Source organism: Ambystoma mexicanum, chromosome 13 (genome assembly GCF_040938575.1).
Source record: "Ambystoma mexicanum isolate Mex_15411 chromosome 13, UKY_AmexF1_1, whole genome shotgun sequence".
Taxonomy (NCBI): Eukaryota; Metazoa; Chordata; class Amphibia; order Caudata; family Ambystomatidae; genus Ambystoma; species Ambystoma mexicanum.
Window position 1 is genome coordinate 173,896,156 of NC_090938.1, and position 15,120 is coordinate 173,911,275.

The 15,120-nt window shown below is 45.3% G+C and overlaps 1 protein-coding gene across 5 annotated transcripts in view; it reads left to right on the forward strand.

Annotated features, from left to right (window-relative positions):
* Window positions 1-15,120, forward strand: part of LOC138521037 (omega-hydroxyceramide transacylase-like) — a 224,377-nt gene that overhangs the window by 84,287 nt on the left and 124,970 nt on the right. For all 5 annotated transcript variants that reach the window (XM_069633550.1, XM_069633549.1, XM_069633548.1 and 2 more), the window contains exon 2: window positions 13,730-13,953. In XM_069633550.1, coding sequence (XP_069489651.1) covers window positions 13,730-13,953 — 224 coding nt within the window. The remainder of the gene's footprint in view (window positions 1-13,729; window positions 13,954-15,120) is intronic.

The window sequence follows — 15,120 nt, forward strand, 5'->3', positions numbered from 1 at the left end:
GCGCTTAGAAACGCAAGTGTGAAAGTAGTGGTTTAAACCGCTACTTTCACTCTTAAAGAATGAAAAATGCCTAACGGGGTCAGAAATGACCCTGCTGTGCGTTGCACATCCTTCTGTGCCTGTTCACAACAGGCGGAGGGGAAAGTGCCTCATTTGTGTGCATTTCCAAGCGCATCCCATTTGTGGACCTGGCATGTGCATTGAATTGTGCAGTAATCCCTCTTATTTGCTGAAATGCACCGAGGGAATCTCGATGTGCGCACCTCTGTTATCTCAAAAGCCTTTTGAGAATACAACGCAACTTTTTTTGGCACAAGTGATAAGATGTGCTTGCGCACCTCATCGCACATACCCCAAAAAAGTTTTGATCATCTTCCCCTTTTATTTTTACTTCACCAAATTCGAGATTTCGGGGCAGTGGTTATTATGTAATAGAACAATTTGCAGAAACGAGAGAAGGGACCTCACCAAAGATTGTCTATGAAATCTACAAAGACAAAGGCAATTTCTACACGGGAGCAAACGGAAGGGACTGCACCAAAGATTTGGGGGGCATACAAGCAAGCTGTGCAGCTGGTTTGCATACCCATGATGAATTGCTGTGAGGCTTTGTTCTAGAGGTGAACTTCCAGTGATGGCCACTTGGTGGTGCTGTTTTGTGGTCTCATTGCTGAAAAGTCTACATTGATAGGATAAATAATTCTGCAGCTCACCTTTGTGTTCTAATTACTGGGTGCCCTGGATTTCTCTAGCTTTGCATCATCTATTACCCTGAGCCAAGAGCGCAGGAAGGCTGCAAATTCATTTTGCAGCAATACCATATTTAGTTGGTGTTGGTTCTAATAAGAAATACACGTTTGCTACTAAGGCAAACAACGCATTTCTGGTCTGTGGTAAAGGAAACAAGTTCACAGATAAGCCACTTGAGTAGCTCCTTGAGTAGCTCCCAAAAACACAGATCACTCACATATATGTGGCATTTTGGGAGTTAAATTGATGCTGGATAAATTGAAATGCATATTATCTTCTGGAAGCACAATGAAAACATACAAATACAAGCCATTACACATCTTTCTGCATACAACGCACTTAATGGTTAAGTGTTAAGCGTGTATATGCCTATCCTGGATTAAATAGAAAATCATGAGTAAAATATATAGGTGCAGAGTTCCTAAGAGAAAAATTTAATGTACACCGCCCAACAAGGCCATTCACATTCAGCAGCGATATCCGCCTGGAACTAAAACCTTACAACAAAAGAAAACTCGTGAATCTTCCTTTTCCCACCTCGCCCCAAAAACCTGGAACGATCTACCAAAGAATATAAGTAACACAAGAGATCACCTCCTATTCAGAAAAGGACTCAAATCTTGGCTCTTTACCCCATAACTAGAAAAAATGCCTAGAGGCACTTACATAGCTGAAAGAATGTTGAGAGAGGATGCCGATCCCCTGTCTCCCTTAAACTACCGCCCATCTATTGAACTAAGGGTAGACCAATGTACAGCATATTTTAGCAACGGATAGATAGAAAGTGAGAATCTTATCAATAATGAACAGGGACAGATCAGGATGGGAAGGGAAGGATGATATGTAAACAATATCCTGGCTTGCAAAATAAATACAGGCATTTAAAAGATAGAAAGCTAGAATCAAACCAAAGAACGAGCACGGCGAGATCAGGGTGGAAAGAGAAGGATGATATGTCAATAACATCGCGGCCTGCAAAGTAAACACATGCAGCAATGGATCACTGACAAGGAGTAGATAGGAAGGGAAACAGGGATTGTAAATAACTCACTAACACAATAGCTCAATCTCCTACATGCCTATCTCACCCAAAACCAATATTATCTGGGCTTGCAAAGTAAACACAGACAGTTGAAAGATTGAAAGCTAGAATCATACCAGAGAACGAGCAGGGAGGGATCAGGATAAAAGGGGATGGTGGACATATCAATACTATTTTTGCCTGCTAAGTAAACACAGGCAGTAAGGGATCACCAACAGAATAGACAGAAAAGGGACTGGAGAATATAAATAACCCACTAACCCAAGATCTCAAACTTCTGCATACTTATCTCACCCAAAAACCCACACAATCTGTCTCTCGCACAGCAAACCGCATGCACTTCACCACATCACTACAACAAGCAATCAACACATAAGTCACACCAACAGCACACAAGGTCTCACATCGATCGATATTCGCACCCGAGCTCGGCACACGGTGAAAACCGAACTTAAGCTGCCAACAGGACACCACTCTCTCACTTTCCTAATCCCTCTCCACCCTACTAACCACCCACCTAACCCACCTTTTTGTTTGCAGATCCGCCTGAGCACCAGGGGACCAATTCCGTTGGTGAGGGTGCGCGGTACAAATACCTTTAACGTTTAACATTCAACATTTAACATAATCTATGGGATAAATGTAAAGGTGGCATCTGTTAATGCAGGTCTTTGTCTATTCTCAACACTATGCAGAATCATATGAGGGCGACATGTAAACAAATGTTGAGGAAAGTGCCAAGCCACCCATATTCCTGATTGTTTGGTTTTTATCTAATCTTAATAAACAAATAGAATGTTTTAGTTCCGATTCATCCTTCCTACCATTTCATCAACAAAATTAAACCCCTCATAAATGGAGTTTGTTATAAAGCAGGGTTGTCCGAGGGCTGGGACCCTAATGGGTTTTCAGGATATCCCTTATTATTATTCATGTGGAAAAATGTGCATACATTTAGATTCATGGTATGCAAATGTATCTCATGAATATCAAATGAAGGATATCCTAAAGACCCAGCATGGATCCAGCCCTTGAGGCCTGGAGTTGGACAACCCTGTTATAAAGGCAGTTATATAAATGTAGCCTTGTGTATTCTCAAGTCCTCCAGTTTAGGAACCTTGCAAAAAGAACTTTTAAGAAATGAGATATTGGAGAACTTCATCTCAGCATTGCTGGAGAACCCACCTGGTATCAGATATTGATGGATGGATGGATGGATGGATGGATGGAGCACTTGATGGATGGAGCGCACATTGGAACTAACTGCCTATATGTAGTGGAGCCTTACATAAAGACTCCCCAGACCATATACCTCTTAGGTCCCCAGGGTTGGGGAAGTCAAAGGCAAAACCCACTATGATATGGAGGAAGCCTGAAGCTTCCTACAGCCACACCCAAAAACACCACCTAGAGAAGGAAAACCTCCCTTTTAAGCAAACACATTTCTAATATTTCAAATGCAGCAGCCACTGAGGAAATACATTTGGTCTTACCACTAATGCAAAGAGATTCATTTTCTATTATGCATCCTACTGCAAAGACCACAGACGCTGCAGATTTAAAGTTGCACATTTCCCATGATGAAGGAGTTATCATTTTACCAGGCAGCTTTTCTGACATTTAATCCATACTCTGGGAAAGCAGGGGCACCCAAACTCAACCTGGCAGTGGCAGCGGGTCTTTAGGTGGAAGAGCAGGAGCCCTCACCCAGGTGCAGGGCAGCTCTGGAATTCAAAATGACATTAGAACACAAAAGGGGCTTAGGTCAATCCCTGTCTGACCCACCTTACCCCCAGCGCAAGGCCCAATCAGAGAACAGTCCATCCCACAATACACAGGTGGAGACCATAACACTAAGCACCAGCCAAAGGGAGTTAGAATCAGGCTTAAAAAAAAAAAAGCCAGCCTAGTCAGTCAGCGTCATTCTCTGGGAGACCTGGCAGGGCAGTAGCATCAGACCATGGAATACCAGGATACTGGAGACCTCAAGGGTGGAAAGTTGAGGGTGGAGACGTGACAGAAGAAGAAGCCGATGAGTAGTGTAGTGAAATTTGCATGGGCTAGAGAGGAGGGGAATATTGTGGGGTAACAGGTGTAAGATAGAGGGTTTGAGGAAAAACATGATTACTGTGTTGGAGAAGGGAGATCATGGTGTGAGGACAGCATGAGACTTTTTAATTTTTAAAGGACTATTGCAATGCCCTCGTAGCAGGCACTTCAGCAAAAAACCTAAACAGCCTCCAAGTCACACAGAACAATGCTCTCCGGGCCACCCTTACCATCCCAAGAAGAGAGCATATCTCTCATGCCAGACTCTCAGCCCAATGGCTCCCAGTCAAAGAACGGATTATACTCAAAATCCTCACCCTCACGCACAAATGCCTCTCCTTCTCCGCCCCGTCCTATCTATCAGAGAGCATCTCCAAACCCTCCTCCGCCCGCCCCACCAGGACGCAATACACCAATTTACTCTGCATCCCATGCATCAAAAAAGCCAAAGCCGGTGGCCTAAGCTTCCCCTACATTGCAGCCAAGACCTGGAACGCTCTTCCTGCAGACATTAGAGCGGAACACTCGCTCCCGATTTTTCGTAGGAAACTGAAGACCTCCTTCCTTGCTCAATAATCTGTGACCCCCGCCATGCCATGTAAATACTCTGCATTGCTATTTGTACAAATATCATATTGCCTTTGTAAATAATGTATTCCTTGTTATTATTGTATTATTGCAACTAAGATATGCCTGTAACAAGCGCCACGATGCCCCCAGGCTGACGTGCGCTCTACAAATTTGAATAAAATAAAATAAAATAAAAAAGAATAGCAGTAGTTTGCTGGATTTAAGGAGAGGGATATTATCCCAGACAGAGCTACCACCTTAGGGAGGAAGGAGGAAGCTCCTTCAGAGGGCCGGGGAAGGACATGATAATAAAATCGGGGAGAGACTCAGTTTTGGCAAAGGAAGGAGTTCCAATTATTGTGCTAGAGAGACATCTTGAGTCAGATAGAGATCTTGAGCTGGAGCGAGATATTGAGATGAAAGATAATAATTAAACGGAGAGAGACACTGAGCTAGCGATACTGAGATGGGGAGGGATATTGAGGCAGAGAGGTATTGAGAATGTGATTGATTTTGAAGGAGCGGAGTCTGTGAGCAATTGTAGAGAGTCACAGCGGAACTTTAGTGAATAGGTTGGATTCAGGGATTTGGAGGGAGAAGGCGAGTTGGCATCAGGAAAGAGAGGAAAGATGGATCAGAGCTGCACCACTACAGGAGGGTGTCTGGCAAGTATAGGGATGAGTTGGAGGATCAATTCAATCCAGCGGATATTGTGTAGAAGCATGAAGATATGAGAGGCCACCATTACCCCAGGAAGCAGGGGGCACAGCACAGAGGTGCCAAGAGTGTACAACATCTTGAGAGAGAGAGAACATCGAGCAGAGAAATGGGTGTATAAGTGCCAGGCCATGCTTTTCTACCATATCCTACCAGAGGCCCTTGCAAGTGCCAAACAAGTTACAAGCGTGATGAAGAACTTGCAGCATTTCAGCAGAAGAAATCCCAGAGGAGAAACCCTAGAAAGTGTCGCTCAAAAACATAGGTCTGCCTGTAACTGCGGTTCACCTGCATAGGAAAACCTGCAGCCCAAGTAGTAGGCCAGGGGTCCAGACAATCCTTTTCCTAGAAAACCCTGGAGTGTATGAGATGCCCTTATTAAGAAGAGAACACTTTGTGGAACCTTTGGTTTGGGGACAATAGAAGGACGCTGAAGTTTTGATTTGTGCTAGCCACCGTACTTTGGGATTTATTAAACTTTAAGCACCAAGCACCTTATTGGCAAACCCCTTTGGAGTCAGAGGCAGAGCCCCTGTTCATTTTTTAATTGAATTGATATTTTATTTCTATCGCGCTCATCTCGTACACAAGTGTTTCAGAGCGCGACAAGGCAAGGGAGGCGAACAGGGGAGAACAAAACAATGACCTTACTAGGCCCAGTGACATTGAGACTGCGTAGTGCATGGGGGATGGGGTGGGGAGAAGTGGAAAATGCGGCGCAAAAGGAGAACAGAATAAATAATAAATACATACATAAATAAATAATAAAAGCAAAAAAAAATGGTAGTGCAGCCAGCAAGTGGCAAGTGCTGAGTTTAAGTTAGCAGACAGGGTAGGTTAGATAAGTGCAGGAAGAAAAGGGGGCGGGACTGTATGGGTAAGAATACAGTCCACAGTGCAAGGGGTGCCCAGAGGCAGTGTGGGACGGTGGCAGGGTGAACCGGAACCTGAGCCCAGAGGACAGAGGGTGGCCAGGTACACAGTGCCTGGAGAGAACAGATCAGCAGGGAAAAGGGGGGGGGAAAGGCAGAAGCAAAGAGGAAGGTCTTGAGGTGCTTCCGGACCCGGAGATGGTTCTGCTCAAGTTTTAGAGTGGCAGGCAGACTATTCCAGAGGGAGCCCCCAGCCGAAGAGAGATCTACTCCCAGCTCGTTTCTTTGAAAAACGACAGACCCTGAGGGAGTAGGAGGTAGAGGAGTGAAGAGCTCGAGAGGGAAGGTATTTACAGAGGGATAGCCGAAGGTATTTTGGACCCAGGCACCAGAAAGCCTTGTGGACAATGCAGAGGGATTTGAATGTAATCCTTGCATCCACTGGGAGCCAATGGAGAGATTTCAGAGCTGGAGAGATACGATCCCATTACTTGAGGCCAAGGACAAGTCTCGCAGTCCTGTTCTGGATTAGTTGCAGAGGGCGGAGAGAAGAGTGGGGGAGGATCACCTGGATGAGGGGTCTTCAGGGAGAGGACATGGGACACCTACGGTTGAGACGAGTTACCCTCTTCCTTGTAACACCTTTTCCCCATCCTACCCTGTAGGATACTTAGAAACTCTACCCCCTTTTCTGATAGGAACACTTTCTTACACCCTAACAGACAATGGACTAACACCAGAGGCGTACTTGACATGTCCCAACACACGGGTCAGGCAGAGTCAGGCAATTGACAATAACCACAGACTCCTGATGGCCCTTTACCTTCCCCACAGGGATAAAAGGCGGTGCACGAGAGCACACTACAAGCAAGGCCAACTGCACGAGGAAGCAGGTGATCCAGGGTGGCAGTTTAAACGGAGACGAAAGGTTGCGAGACCCGAAGGGACACCAAGGAGGGAGATGCCCTTGCCCTTTTCAACCAAGACCCACAAAACCACTGAAAGAGAAAACATAAGACCGGGATTTACAGCTGGTGTGTGGAGTAGCAGATATCAACGGTGCACAGAGGCCTCCCAGATTCATAACATCAGACAGGGAGGCATGCTGGCTACTGGCTACTGTGACCGTCCCTGACTCCAGAAGCAAGACAAGCCAACGGGTTCCGGACAGCCAGTGAGTCGGAAAGAGCTGACAGCAAACCAAACTGTGTTGAGCCCAAGGTTGCAATCAGCAACATAGTAGGAATGCAAGGAACTGATGAACAAAGAACTTGTGTGTTTGTGTACTTTAAAAGAAAGCCTGGTTAAGGGCCAGGTGCAGAAGGGTCAGGCGCCACGTCGGCGCTCATTCAAAAGACTCTGACTGGGACCTGTTTTGAAACTACAAGTACCAAAAGGCCCTAGGAAAGGGCGACATGAGGCATCAGAGTGGTCCTCCAAGGGCCACGTCAAATCCCTTTTACAATCAAAAGTCTCCGACACATTGCCAGGAGAAAACTAGGGGAACGGAATCCCGCTTTCCTATAAAATTGAGAACTGAGGAATAAGGCAAGTGTGAACCCGACAGAGGGATGCAGAAAGAAAGCTAGAAGAGAAACCACACTTTCTGATGAGATGAGAAAATCATGAACTGTATTCAAAGAATTCATGAACTGTGTTAAAGATGGCTAGGTGAACCCGACAGAGGGAAGCCAAGGGGAAAAGCTAAGCAGTGTGAATCCAGCATTGTGCTCAGAAGTCCCACTTTGTCCCGTGCCTAAAACGTGGGGAAGGGAGACCCAGCCATACCATCCTGACTTATCATTTTTATGAACACTTCTTCTTTCTTTTCTGGCAAACATTATCCCACACTCTTTCTTTGTAACTTAATAGTAAGGATTGGCAATAGGTAAGTCACTAGGACTGACTTATTATTATTTGCACGTTCTGAATACTCATAAGGGATAATAGGTTTGTCCCTCTCACTCTTTCCCCTCTTCTCCTAAATATTGGGGGTCATTACGAGTTTGGAGGCAGCCATGGCGCTATAAGCGCCATGGCTGCCTCCAAACCCGGGTCTGGGTCCGGTCTGACTGAATGGGGACTTACTGGGTCATTCCGACCTTGGAGGACCCAGTAAGTCCCCAATCAGTAAACCATTCCCCATTCCCATTTGAGCCCCCATAGGGCTCAATGGGAATGGGGAAGGCAAATTGCAGGCCCGTTATTAGTGCCAAGGTCCCTTAATGGGACCCGCAGAGAACGGCTGGTCAGACCAGCCGTTCCTGCTGGGACCCGCTAAGGGACCTCGGAATAGGGCGGTAAGGATTTACCGGCACCGGCATCCTTAAGAGTGCCGGTAAACCCTTACGGCCCAACTCTTAATGACCCCCATTGTTTTGGAATGTATTTCCCACTCTCGCTCCTTCCCTGCCCTGTGGGCGCTTTGAAACAGTATATTTTTATTGTATGACCGCCTAACAAGCAAACAATAAATAAATAAACAAATAAAGCATGTTGCTTTTTCTACCTGTCACATGTAGTGTCGAAAGTAGGATGCAGAATGACTAGTCAGGAAAGTCAGCCTCCATGCAACGGACCCAGTCCCATTCACCTTCACTCCATTAAACTACCCACGTGGAATATTCTGGCATATCTTCAGGTCTGGGATTGGAACCACATCAGTTGACCCAACAGAGAGCCTTTGATTATTTTTGTTGCTATGGTTTGGAAGATGAAGAAAAGTGACCTGCCACAATTGGCCTCGAACGTTACCATAAAAGAGAAAAAGACCACCACCCTGACCACCTTGATCATGGCTAAGCAAACAGAAGTCTCAGGCTCGGAGGATTGTACGACTGGTTGGTGAGAGGATGGTATATAGAAGTTCACCAAACTACCAAGAGGCCTGCCTTTTCCTTAGCTGTTCACCTACAGAGAATTAAGAGAGGGAGCACTCCATCTATGGAAGACCAATGGACTTGAACCATTAACATGATGGCAATGATAAAAGAAAATGAAGAGGGAGAAAGCAAAGGAAGACCAACTGGAAGAGTTGATTAAGTAAGATGAAGAAGAAAGGGCAAGCGCTAGGGAGTGGGATGTGGTCATATTACAAAGATCTACCCGGACGGAGGGATCTATAGAAAACATGTTACACCTGCTCCATAAAAAGCAATGTCTAAAGTTGCCCTGATAACACCAAAGGGCCAGCTCCATGGTGTTGTGGAGAAAGATGCCTGTCCCTGAATAAAACTAACGTAGTTATTGGTGTTACACATGCAAAGATTGAACCACTCAACCAGCTTGTGGCCCATTCTGTGCTCTCGAAGGTTGGTTACAAGAATGATAACTTCTGGCCATGAGGATTGAACATAGTTAGGTATCTCTGGCAAAGGCTGAGCCAACTCATTGGGGGCGTTGTGTCTTCGGCACACAAAACTATCTAACATGTTCATGCCTGATCTGGGCTGAGGAGAAAGCTAGAACCTGGGTCTGAAAGTAGACTAATGCCCTGACGCTAGAAAATGCTCAAGGCCTAGCCTGAGAGAAAGCTGAAGCTCTGGTCCAAGAAAAGTCTTAAGCTCTAGTCTAAAAGAAGACAAAAACCTCAGCCTGAGAAAAGGCTGTAGCCCAGACTGAAAGAAGACAGAATCCTTGGCCTTTCTCAAAAGTTGGCTGAAGACCTGGCATGGGAGAAAGCAAAGGCTTTGACACTGCAGGATGGTGAACTGTGGCCCATAAACCGTTCGAAGCCCGGATCAGTGGGAGGCTAGAACCCCTTGCTCAAAACGAAGTAGTAGAACTACACACCATGGAAGACCCTAATATTGGAGACTTCAATGTGGAAAGCTTGAGGATGAAGACCCGGAAGGAGGAGAGTCTGGTGAGAGGAGAGGTGAGAGATTCTTGAGGTTGAGTGGATGGAGGTATTTTGTTGGTACAGTAAAGAAATATGGGGAGTAAGGAGAAGGAGGTTCCCATATTGGTGAGGCAGATAATGGTTTGAGATCAGGAGAAACCCAGTTGTTGTAGGAGAGAGAGTCACTTGAGTTTAAGGAGAGGGATATCATCTCGGAGAGGAGAAAAGGGGTATCACCTTGGAAAGACGGGAGGAAGATTCTTTAAAGGGTTTTCTTTAGTGGGGAATGGATTGCGAACAAGGTCTTGAGGGAGATAGTGATCTTCAAACAGAGAGATCTTGGGGTGGATTGTGATATTGAGATGGAGGGAGAAATTGAGATTGAGCGAGATATTAAGTAAGGGACATTTAGTCAGAGAATGTTATTGAGATGGAGAGACAGGTTGTGAAGGATAGAGACATCTTGGAGGAAAGAGAAGAAGGAAGGTGAGCCACAGAGAAACTGTGATGGGGAGGTTGGATTGGTGCATTTGCAGAGAAGAGAGGATTGTGTTCAGAGGTGGAGTGAGAGAGAGAGAGAGAGAGAGAGAGAGAGAAACGTTGATTGGCTGGAGAGGGGTAAAGAGGTGCACCAATCAAATGAAGAAGGTTGAAGATACTAGGGAGGTGACTCGGGATAAGGTGGATCCAGGGAGATTGTAGAAGGAGCTAGAGGTTCAGCGTGGCACCCCACCCTAAATGTGTAAGAAAGCTTGGGAGATAACATCAAGCAGAGAAGTGAATGGATGAGAGTAGGGCCATGTTTCTCTACCACTGTACCTTGGGCTTTTTTTAACTTTGGAATCCCAAGCACATTGTTGTGAACTTCTTTGGGGTAAGAGCGGGAGTCCTCATTCCTTTGAACACTTTACTAAGAACCCTACAGGCTTGCCCCTCAAGTTAACCCTGACCCCGACAGATTTTTACATTGAGTTGTGCATCCTGGCACCTTATTTTTTTAAATATTTTGTTAATAAAAACTTTGAAACTTATTCATGGTGCCATGGTCTGATTTCTGAAGCACAGTGACAGTCGCCTTAGCCTCTTAGTGACCTGCCATAATGGCCAGATATTAACATTTGTGCCATTACATTCGACATTTTAATTAAAAAAGGGACATATGATTTTGCCTCGCAACTTCCAAAAAAAGATTATTAAAATCTGAACTCCAAAATGCAAAGATAGCTTCTGTCAGGCTTTTGGGGCATATGGTAGTCCTTTACAAGAGTCAGAAGCACAACTCAGTGACCATATTAAAAACTACAGTCCAAATATTCCTTATCAAGCCATGACTGGCCTTCTTGTAATAAATAAAGTTTCAAGCCTTCTTCGGGTAATCTAAGGGGGCAATCTTGTGAATACAATGTAATGCAAAGTAAGTGGTCTTGTATAGAACATCTCTGCTATTACTTTGGGGCTTTGCTGCACATGGCTCTTCAAGAAAAGGGGGCTAGTGGATGCAGGGGCAGGCGGGTGCAACACCTGTGCTGTTGAGGAGTACAGGCTTGAAGAACCCGAGTCCTGACTGTGAATACGCTTCTATGTGGTTTGCAGTGATGACATTTGGGTTTATGTTTTACCCGTAGTGGAGGACCCCTGATATATTAAATATCAGCACTTGGACACCAGGAGAGCCACTAATGTGGAGGCATGTGAGCCTTGCTTTGAGCTCTGATTGGTTCCTCGAAGGTTGCTGCAGTGTAGTGCTAGAACGTCAGAAGCTAAATGTGGAAGTCCATGGGTCTAATGGATGGGCGATAGTGGAATGAGGGATACGTCAGTTAATTGCAGAACCGAGAACTGGTTTGGGCTCTTGACGAGTCCTATTTTTGGAGTTCTGGCCTAGATTCCAGCGGCCCAGTTTCAGTCGGGTGATGAGCTGAGAACAGATGACGTCATGCATTGAGTGCCGCTAATGAGAGGCAAGAGAATCCAAGGCAGTCCCTAAAGAGCCATATCCATTGCATCTTTTAAAGATATCCGTACTAAAAATGTTCAGAACACATTGTACGCTGGTGTGGGTAAAAACAGTGGTAATTCTGTTACTGCTGCATTCTCACCACATTACCGCTCCACCGTACAAGTGATGACTTAAGCTAGAGGGAAATCCTCAACCTTAACACCAAAAACTGCCAAAATCGGTGGAACTACCACTGGCGAAATTACCCCCCCCCCGCGCGGTCTCCAAAAAATGGGGATCAGCACTGCCCTACCAGCACTTGAAATCTCATACTAAATCCGCAAGAACAAGCGCTGGAAACAGTAACCGAGTTTGACAGGATTTACCACCGAATTACCACACAGAAATCGAATTCAGAGGATTTACCCCCAAATTACTACCAAAGTCGTACTGAGGCCCACTGGGCCTAATTACAGTATTGGTCGTATGCAGCTGGTAAATCCGGCAGAATACCGCCAAACGATATTACTGTTACCAGCACTTGGTCAGCCGGAAAAACCGGACGATTACAAGTGCCAGTAAGGGTAGTAACTCCCCATTACATGGAGTCCCATGGGAGGATTTTCCGGTAATACTGGCGCCGGTAAAACCGGCAGTTTTTACCACTAAGGGGCCTGACTTACCTCCAGATCTTAGCTGTAGGTAAATCAGGCCATGTACCGGCAAACTCGGAGTTGGCTGGTGTAGTAACATGCTGGAAAATGGAATTACCAGCCCGTTAACACTGCACTGGCCAACTCTTAATGAGGCCCATTGCTTCTTAATGGGAGTTGTTAGTGAGAGTCTCTTAATGAGAGTTAGTTATGGTTGAGGCTGTTTCTAATCAGATTAAAGTGGCTCCGATTTTAATATTACCGGTTGACTCCATGTCACCAGAAAAACTCCACTGCAGTCTTGGGTTTTGTTTTGACTTTAGACCATTTTAGTCAATTGAACTCACACAAGACGTCAACTCCTGGAATACAATTGATGTAGAAATCAAACACCGGGCCACGCGCTGGTTGTCCCTGGTGACATGATGTCCTTTGGTGACATTTTCTCAGATCCAACTTGCAAGTCAACGTCATTATGAGCTGAGAGTTTGCTTGCAACAAGTATTACTTTGCCAGGAAGAGGACAACTCTAACTTTTACCATGACGAGAGTGGACTGCCAGAAAGAGCTTCCAACGGGAACTGAAATAGGTGTGGCCGTCCACTGCAAATCAGTAAGTGCACCCTATATAATATAGGTCTGGAATCTCCAAGTCAGGTCCTCGGAAAACAAATCCACCCCATGTTTTAAGGGTATCCACCCAAAATACATTTGAACATGGTCAATTTAAATGGAATTTCTTCACATAGTCAGGGGTTACCCTGTAAAACCAGCTGTGGTTGGTGCTCTCAAGGTCTGGGCAGCTGAGCCCTGGTGCCGGCATTGTGAAATCACTGTGGTGTAAGATTGAGCTGTCATTGCTGTATGTTGCCGTTACTGCCTTGCCTCGTGTGTTGCGGATTGCGTTGAATCATAAAACCAATGCATCCTTATAAAGCAGTGTCATGGAATATATGACTGTACTAGTCAAGTCAACGCATTCCGAGGTTCTAAAATCCAGTTGATGTTTCTGACTGCCCAAATCATATGTACATGATCTGAAATGTGTGACACGTAAATCTTCCTTATACATATATACACTGTTCATTATGGGTATCCTGAAAACTTGATGTGGTGATAAAGGACAAACCCATTGACATGTATTATTAAATTGGATGCCTAGTTTATAAGTAAGATGTGTTTTGTAGGTTGGAGGGGACTTATTTGACATTAACTATTATTGTCTTCAAAAGACATCAAAATCGTACTTTTGTTAATACTCCCAGGAACGTATTATTAATGCCATTTCTCCCCCAGATGAAGTGCAAGCAGCGATCATCGACGCCGCGAAGGAAGCCCGGGAATGCCTCTTCGGCCCCCTGTTTCATGTGCCGCGTATGGTGCAGGCGATGGTGTCCAGGCTATTGCCCACCAATGCCCACCAGCTGGCATCGGGCAGACTGCATATAGGCCTCACACGACTGTCCGATGGGGAAAATGTCATGGTTTCAGACTACAGATCTAACGAGGAACTCACCCAGGTAATACTGTAGAACATTTGGAGCAGAGTCCGAATGCCCAGGAAGTAAGGTATTTTTCCAGGTTAATTTACAGAGCATTGTTTGCATAATCACTAGGTGATACAAGAAAGATGGAAATCCACAACACACGTTGTCCTAAGGTTCAAGCACGCTTTGATATAGAAAGGCAAAGAGCCTAGTTGCTAGTTAATAACAACTTGAGTCATTCCTCCAGATGGCGTGTGGAAGATGGAGAATTGCCAAAAGAGTCTGCAAAACAATGTGAATGAAAGTAGAGCATAAGTCCCAGGGGGTCTGGCGTGTGTAATTACCACACTACCCTTCACAACTAGCTCTTAAAATCAGAAGTTTACAAATTGAGCCTCTTCACATGTGCTGGACTACGACTCTGCTGAGCCCTCACCATTTGCTTTTCTGGGCGGATGGGAGTTGTAGTCTAAAATATCTGGAGAGCCAACTGTTGTAGACTACTGACCTAGAAGGTCCGGCGAGTGTAATTACTACTCTTCCCTCCAAGCCCAACCCTAGAAATTAGGTGTTTGCAACCTGAGGCTCTCCAGATATTTTAGACTAGGAATCTCCTGATCCCTTAGCATTTACTTTACTTTCAGGGGTGATGGGAGTTCTAGTCTAACACATCTGGAAAGCTAAAGGTTGCAGACTCCTCACCTAGACGGTCTGGCATGTGTAATTACCACTCTACCGTCCAAACCCTGCTCTTAAGATCAGTGGTTTGCAACCTGAGGTTCGTCAGATGTCTTGGACTGCACTCCCATGACCCCCCGGCCAATCGACTATGATGGCTAGGGCTGATGGGAGTTGCAGTCCACAACATCTGAAGATGCCTGGGTTGAAGACACCTGCATTGGTTATTGTTGTTCTTTGGAAGATTGTTAGTGCTGTTAGAGGCACTTCTAAATGGAGACTGGGCTTCTACTCCTAATATATTTTTTTGCAAAAAGGAGAACATTGGCTTCGATTTGAAAGCACTCCTAGGCTTGTGCAAGGGTCAAAAATTGATTTGATTCAGAAAGAAGCTATTATGTCCGGAACTGCAACCCCAAGATGGGGGGATTGTGACGTGAACAAAGATGACAGAATGGTAGAGGTTCTCCGAGAGGCACAATGAATAGAACTACACAGACACACAGCAGTAGCAGCTTCTCT